Source organism: Callorhinchus milii, unplaced genomic scaffold (genome assembly GCF_018977255.1).
Source record: "Callorhinchus milii isolate IMCB2004 unplaced genomic scaffold, IMCB_Cmil_1.0 Scaffold657, whole genome shotgun sequence".
NCBI classification, from domain to species: Eukaryota; Metazoa; Chordata; class Chondrichthyes; order Chimaeriformes; family Callorhinchidae; genus Callorhinchus; species Callorhinchus milii.
This window is the reverse complement of record NW_024705398.1, coordinates 1-8,451: the sequence shown is the minus strand read 5'-3', so window position 1 is coordinate 8,451 and position 8,451 is coordinate 1. Positions and strand designations below refer to the sequence as shown.

Genomic DNA, 8,451 nt, shown 5'->3' with positions numbered 1-8,451 from the left:
GGCTCTTGAATGTTGCCGGTTGTGCTATAGATCACAATCAAGTTCCAATTATTGAAGGCTCTGTTCGGTGTAAGTGTTTTCCCAAACTTTAAGGATAGGACTTTTTCTGACAGTATTTTCAATAAATTTACAGTAGTGAAAATAACTGCATCATATTGGTCTTACAGTATAACTAATAATTATTTACCTTTCTGAGTCTTGAAGAAATATATTTATCTTTCTCATTTTGGCTCTAGTTTTATGTCCTTAATGTCTCTTCTTATTGTCATCTTTTGATTCCATTTCATATGTACAGCAAAGCCATTATAATGGAAGTCTTCAGCACAATATCTTTTCCTGGATGAAAAATAACTGTATCGATAAAGTTCAGTTCATCATGGCATTTTTTTTTCCTCTGGTCCCTCTGGTGCATGAAACAGTCATGTTAAAGCCATCTGAAAATGCACTGTATGCAATAGAGAATGGTTTTCAACAACATCTTGCATTTATGTGGTGCCCTTCATGTGGGGTTGCGTCCCAGAGCGCTTGACAATAGCGGAACCTGACACCGGAGCGAGGGGAGAGGGAGGGAAGAGGTGACCATAAAGGCATTTATATAAGACACTAAATAAATGCAATTTGTTGTTAAAAATATTAATAACCCTTGAATTTGATACAGCGCTCTATCACGTCGTCAAGAAGTCTCAAAGTGCTTCACAGAAGACACTGTAAAGTGTAGTGACTGTATATTTTGTGTAGTGATGGGAGTAAGCGGCAAGAGTATGAACTCTTTCTGCAATGGCAAACAAACTGTGTTTCTCCCACAAAATACACAGTGAATGCACTTTACAATATATTCAGTGAAGCGCCTCTTTGAGGTGACTCTATGGCATGACATGAAATGCAAGAATTATTATGATTATTAATCATGTCCCAGTTACTTTCTCCTAAATGGCAGTAACATTTTATATCGACATAAAAAGAAAACAATGACTGTTGTAGAAAAAAATCCAAATACATCAATAATCCACATATATAATTGCAGTACTTTCACAGAGGTACACGGCGTGGATAAAATACACGAGCATCAACCGACAAAAGAGTGGAGAAAGTATATACAGTAATCAACAGTGAACATTTTATTACATAAAGCACCTGTCACCCTTCAGACACATTGCACATGGGGAGGGCTGCAAACAGAATGATATGCAGGTAGATGAAGCACATGACCAAATGGGCTAGTGTTCATTGTATGAAAAATATATTGCAAGGGAACAGTTCCATTTTAATATGCATATAAAGGCATACAAATCTAGTAGATACAAATGGAGGGTTACAATTGGACTGATGGATGATTTACAACTTGCAGCTTCTATGCTTGTGTATGTGCAACAAATTATAATACTTGTGTGTGAGCACTTAACATTTTGTTAGAAAAAAATATACAAATATTTTTTGTTTGTTTGATTACTGAGTTTTGCATTAAACTCCAAAAAGCTGGTCCTGTGCTGCCTGAAACAGTTTCCAAACAAGTTTGTGGCAATGATACTGTGTGATGCACCAGTCAGATTTTACCGACCTGAATGTTCAGTTCTCATAGAAGAAACACTGCATTCTCTTCATGCATATTTTTTGAACATTTGAGAACAGGTTTGATTGATTTGAAAAGGTGTTCAGCAGACAATCAGCAGAAATATTCATTTTGCTGTGGTTCGCTTTTGGTTGTTCTTCAGAATCTGAACTGGATCGTGGTGAGAGAGCCTATTGGACTCGTTGTGCCTGGCAAGGTATCTTCTACCTCTGTGCCATTGGGCTTTGGCCCCGATGCTAGGCTTTCAAAAGTAACATATGAATCATTTTGGTACTCCTCTTTCTGGGCTTTCATCAGAAACTTCCTGAAACGCCTCTTCAGAGCCCCACAGCAGACGATGAGGGTGAGAGGCACTGCAATCACACATGCTACTGTGATAACCACCACATTAATCAGCTTCTGAGTCCCACTGGCATTAGCTGCTTCATCTGTAGAAAAGATCACACACTGCTTTTTCTTGGGGATTAATCCTTTGACGCAAACACAGGCGATGTATTTGGTCTGTGGCATTAAGCCATCAATGGTTATTTTGGTCTTTCCAGGGCCAACATTGATTCTTCGCATGTCTTTTTCCCCAAATATAGCATAAAGGATGCTAAAAGTTGTGATGTTTGTAGCCTTTGGTGATCTCCAAGCCAAAGTAACAGTATGATAAGTGTCTCCTATCACCCTAACAGATCTGACTATGCGTTCTGGCTCCTGTTGCGTGGAAATTGGGTTGGATGTCATATTATTGGGGTCATCAATACTTCTTCGATCTTCCATTAATTCATTAGGCAGCGAATTCACCTTCGGGGCAATAATCCCAGATGAATCCTCATTTCGAGTGATTTTATAACTCTGTACATCAATGTAAGCAGAAGGGTTGTGCCCAGTTGGGGTCATGGTGGATGTCCCTGTGTCTATATATCTGACCATAAGCTTTCGATTTCGCACTGCTGCCCTTTGAATTTTCATTTTTCTGGCCTTGATTTGTTTGGGTACGCTACTAGTCATCGGTACCGATGTACTGACAGAATCTATTACGAGAAGGGAAACAGAAGCATTTGAACTCCCTACCAAATTCCTGGCACTACATACATATTTTCCAGAGTCTTCATAAGATGATGAGGCTAGACTGAGTGTAGACCACCTTAGTTCCTGGTCAGAATCGTCCTGGATCACTGTAAAACACACAATAAACACAAAACCCGTTAAACTGCACATGAGCAAGGCATTCCCAGCACACAGCTTCAATAAAAACAAAATCATTCGGACATCCTGCCTTACAATTCTACCTGTGTTAATAAAGACATCTCTTTGCAGAGCATGTAATTCTTCCTGCTGGGCTCCTGTTTTGTCTGCAAACCAAAGCCCTAGCTGGTAGAGTGGTCCTAGCTGGGCAAGCAATGGAAACTTAACAGTATTCTCAATGACAAGCTACATAATTGTATCTGGTTAACAACAACAACAACCTGCATTTATATGCACTCTTCATGCAGGGTAGCACCCTGGAGAGCTTGACAGTGGCGGAGCCAGTGGGAGAGGGAGGGAAGAGGTCACCTTAAGCATGATTAAAAAGGATGGTCTTAGGCAGGATTTGAATGTTGGGGAGGGTGGGAGCAAGGTGGAGGGATTGAGAGAGAAAATTCCAGAGAAAGTTTTTGGGGCATATTGGCTGAAGGGATGGCCACCGATGGTAGAGGGGATGGGACGAGGGACAAACAGGAGACTGGAGCGAGCCGAGCGGAGGCAGCGGGTGGTGCAGTGGGGGGCAAGCACATCAGATAGATAGGGATGTGCGAGGGCCTGAAGGGATTTGAAACCGGGTGAGAGGATCTTGAAATAGATCTGTTCGGTGATTGGGAGCCAGTTGAGCCTGGTAAGAACTGGTATGATGGGGGTATGAAGTTTTGTGCGGGTGAGTATCTGGCAAGAGAGTGAATGCACATTTTAGCAAAAAGTGGCCGAAGGCAAGATGCACATTCACAAGATCTAAAGATGAGTCTGGATGAAGAAGGTTCTTCAGCCCATCCAATCTCATCCCACCTATCACCCCACCATCACTGTATTAAGTTGTTGTTTAAAATGAGTCTAGAGTCCTGGCCTTTACCAACTTTCCTTGAGATCTGGTTCAGTCATTCGTTACCCTCTGCGTGAGGACAGATTACTGGCATCTATCTTGAAATTCCCCTTCCAACTCAAAACCTATCTCCTCTTGTTCCACTGTCTTGATACATCCTGAAGCATTGATATGTGTTTAATTTTTTCAATGCTATTTAAAATGTTATACACCTATACAAGGGTCTCTTGCACCTCTGGAGCACCCAACACCTGAACAGCCACTGCTCCTAGATGAAGCACCATCTCTATTGTGCAGACATGGATATTGTTGTGAAGTTACAGGGCAGGCTACTTGTGAAGAAAGTAGGTGCAGTATGTGAAGGGGGTTGCTGCATTTGTGAGATTCAGAAATGTGGGGTAATCATTATAAAGAGAATTATACACTGGTACACTGACAGCCTTTAAATCACCCAGCTTTCAACTGCACTGTTTGTGCTGGGTGGTGAAGGGAGAAAGGCAGACATAGCGGGGACAGATTCCCTTTGCCTTCTTTGTTGCAGACTTTCTGTCTCTGGCAGATTTGAATGCTTATTTTTGTGTACCTCAGCAACTTTTGTTCAGCTGGTTGTTTGCTAAGCCAAAGCATGCCTGGGCTCTTCAGCACAAACTTTAAATACGTTTTAGTTTCATACCTTAGTCAAGAAGGAAAAGAATCCAAGAAAACATGATAACTGAATACTTATTTATGCTCTGACTAAAATCACTAACATCAGGTCAGACCTGACTTTTTAACACCTCTGTCACTCTACCCTATATAAATTTGGGTTAAGTGTCACTTTAGAGGAGTTTAACAAGGGTTAGTAAATTTCACTGATTGACTTCAATGTTTCAGATCTCAATGACTTGTAATTCTGCCTTTTTACGCTCCTTAACGTGGCTGCTGACAGTCATGGATTCTAGAATATTTTGCATGTGATGTTTAAACCCATTTTATTTGTGCTTTGGTCCTACAATATTTTCGGAAGGCCTTATTTAGAATTGTATTCTTACCAACGTATGATCCTTTACCATGTTATTTGGGTTAATACTAAAATATATTGAAATATATAAACATAGATTAAATATTCTATTTAGAAATAGTACAAATTAACATTAGTTCACTCAGCAACAGATAGCAGTGCAACTTTAAAATGCACAGCTGGAACTAGCTGGAATTTATAAACCTGATGTGTGTATCTATGGATACCGGGAATTACTGCAAGGTGTTCATCTCAAGGGTTCCAAAGATGTGAAAGCAAACCTTTAGTGGTTTAAAATCAACACTTGAACCCTAAATTAGAAAATTGCTTTTTCAATCACGCTGATGTGTCCTTTTTTAAAAAAAAATGACATTTACTGTGAAATTGGTGGGCAGTTTCATTTTTGTTGTAGATGAAATCAATGGCCAAGATACTCCATTGCAGAATGCAATAATTCACTGAGATTCATGTCCGTCAATACAAATTTGTTGAGTGACAATTCACCAGATTGATTTTCAGACACAAGCTAACATTTTGGTTCAACTATTTTAATAATCTCTTTTGACCATTATTTATTTTATGACCATTCATTGAATCTGCAATCTTCCTGGTTTGTACAGCTCAGTTTCTCACTGAATATACGTTTTGAGCCATCAGGGAGTTCTTTCAGCTGAATTTCAAAACAAAATCTTTCCATCAGATACCCACCTGTTCCATTCAGCTGGCCCCCATTTTGTCTGCTCCAGCTGAGTTCAGGAATGGGGTTACCCTTTGTTTCACACCGAAGTGACACGGTGCTCCCCACAGTTGTGATCATCTTAGCTTTGAAGGTGTGAACAACTGGACTCTGGCACTTTCTCAGCTTCGTATCACTAAAGAGAGATCCCGAGAGGTTTTCTGGCCCTGAACATACCAATCGAGAATCGATGAATGCTACAGATGGGTTGTAGATTTTAGAAAAATGCACCAGCTCTGAGAGTCTGCAGTCACATTGCCAAGGATTGTCTTGTAGGCCTGTAGGCGAAAGAGCATTTGAAAATACTGGATTGCCGACAATTCTTGAATATAAACAATTATATTTTAGCTGAATTTTGAATACATACAGCAGAGATTTTTTCCCACACTAAGGGGAGGTAATTGAGATCTCCATTGGATTATCTCCGAGGTCAGATACCTGGGAATCAGATTGAGACAATTTTTTCCCTTCAGTTTATGTTAACTCTGTAAACCAAAGCTTCAATGGATAGGGAGGTCCTCTCTGGACAAGAAGCAGGAAGCTTGTCAATGTTAAAAAAAACAATGTGGTTTTAGGTAGTTAAATTCTAGCAGTACCACCATTGTACAAACTCGAGTCCCCAACCCTAGGCTCTTGACAACCTGAATGCGTAAACTGTTAGGGATTCAGGGCTGCATCCTTCTGGGAGAGAGTGCTCATATATATGGGGATCTCGCAGCAACATGGTTAGGAGACTCTTAAACATGGAGGGGGTTACACCATTATAACACCAATAAAGCACAGACAAGATAGATTCAGCATGCTCCATAGTCCATAGCACTGAAACAGGTTATTTGACTCAGCAAGTCTGCACTGGCGATACTTACCAATGATAAGTTTGGAATTGTCAGTTGGTGAATTTGGATTGGCTAGTAACGGAGGACTCAGCCATGTTAAAATCGTCTCTGATGAGATTGTGGTCAGCCTGTTACTTGATAAATCCAGGTAGGTGATGTTTCTGATGTGAGCAATTGCCTGGATGGGGAATGAACGGAGTCTGTTACCATGCAAATCAAGCAGCCGAAGTTGTGGAATGTAGGAGAGTGCTTCCCACGGGAAGGATGAGAGGGCATTGCCATCCAGCCGGAGCTCTCGTAAAGTCACCATATCCTGCAAACTCTGCCCATTGAAATTGCTATGGAGTTACAAGACAACCAAAGATACTCCAAACTGGAGAGCGAGGAAAACGCTTGGGTTGAAACTCGCCTGATGGGTGTCTTTTCAATCACCAGCTTTAATGTTTCAGTCGGGATGTTGTTCGGTATCGATGTCATTTCTGGGTTGTTACACAGAACAGTTCTGGAATCAAACAGAATACAACTTTGTTCAGTTATTCACATCAAGCTACAGAATAAACAATGTTCTACATTGGAGATAACAAAATAGTAATTTGTCTAATGATTATTGTTTCTCTTCTAATTTGCTCCCACTTTTTCACCTGAGTTGGGGAATGATGGTTTTCTGTGGCTTTTCTTTACATGTGAGCCTACACTGAGAATATCAGCAAGCTATTGAACTGTGGAAGCACCATAGCTGAGCCTGATCTTGTGTTTTGATGTTAATACACACACTTTCCAGCATGGCACACTGGATAGCAATCGCCTCTCGTCTTTGGACCCTAAGGCCAATTGAAGTCCTGCTCCAGTTGGGCTAAGCTAACTCAGCACCAAAGAAAGACTAAAGTTGAGACCTTTCTAGTTTGTATAATTCATTATTATGGCACTCTATGCTTTCATCAATGAGCCATGATGAGGGAAAAAAACACTTATCTACTTTTAACTTAATTTATAGAAGAAAAATGTTGTTATTGAATTTGGATGTACCACTGGCTGGAGTGCTATAACAAAAAGTTGCAGATGGAAAATTGATATTAATACTTATCTTATTCAAGGAGGGGAGGGTAATGAGCAGTAGGCAATTTAAACTTACAAAAAAAAATGTGTAAAACAGTATGGTACAATTTGTCACCATTCAATCCAGAAAACACTATGTAAATCTTCTCACGTAAGTGAGATACTTTTACTAATTTCCTTTAAGTATAGTACGGCATAGAGATTAGACACAACACTTCAACATAGATTTCATGCTTAAAACATTATTATCGAGTACACTGTCCATACTCATCAGTAATACACAAAGACATTGGCATCTAAATGCAAGTGTCTTAAAAAAGAATAAAGGGAATCTGCAGAAAAGGATGGAAAAAACCTTTACTCATCATTAAGTAGATACTAAAGGATAATGGCATCAAGGGAACAAATGCTCTTTTATTGTATGCGCTTTAATATAACCTAGCATTATATTTAAAATTTAGACAGTTACTTGCAGTATTTCAATATTTACTATTATTTTAGTAGAAATCCACCTTCAAACAAAAAAAGTAATATAGTTGTTGTAAGTCAAAATATTGCTCTATCTAAGAATCATATCTGCAGTGAAAATGTATGAGAATTGTATCATAATCTCCATTACAACACAAAATAAACATATGATCGACATCAAATAGTCAAATTGTGTCCTTAGAGTGGAATAAAATGACAAATCTCTTTGCAATTAAACTTATGTAATCACAAATAGGAATTCCTATCTTATCACAATTAAAATTTTCAAGGGAGATAAGAAGAGAAAGTGTTTTCTCCTTGTTCATCTCAAATAAAATAGACATTGTCATGGTACCTTGTCTTGAGGCCATCACTACGATTGCGAAAGGTACAGCTGCACTGTGAAGGACATTGGCAGAATGCTACAATCAAATATCCAAAGAACAAGAAGCAAAATAAATAAATATTGAGCAACATTTTCTTTGCTGACTATTGTACTGGAGATCTGAAGGTCTGTTCTATTCAGTACTGCATCAGCAGCATCTCTCTCTTCATAGCTGAAAATCCCACAGAGATCAGCTGCTACAGAATGAATCCCAAATAAAAAGGATAGAAAAGGATTAATGATGGGGACTTTAGTTATTTTCACTTAGGTGCTTATTGCTTCCTGGAATCATGAGGAATGAATGGCACTTACCCTATATACAGCCGGAGCAATATACT

General features: G+C 39.4%; 1 protein-coding gene across 1 annotated transcript; it reads right to left on the bottom strand.

Annotated features, from left to right (window-relative positions):
* Window positions 1-1,663: 1,663 nt before the first annotated feature.
* On the bottom strand, window positions 1,664-8,205 carry LOC103182706 (leucine-rich repeat, immunoglobulin-like domain and transmembrane domain-containing protein 1). Its single transcript, XM_042346357.1, is given in 8 exon segments — window positions 1,664-1,707; window positions 1,710-1,739; window positions 1,742-1,769; window positions 1,772-2,733; window positions 5,341-5,646; window positions 6,235-6,546; window positions 6,549-6,706; window positions 8,084-8,205. Coding segments are annotated over 8 exon segments (1,962 nt in total).
* Between the last annotated feature and the right edge of the window lie 246 nt (window positions 8,206-8,451).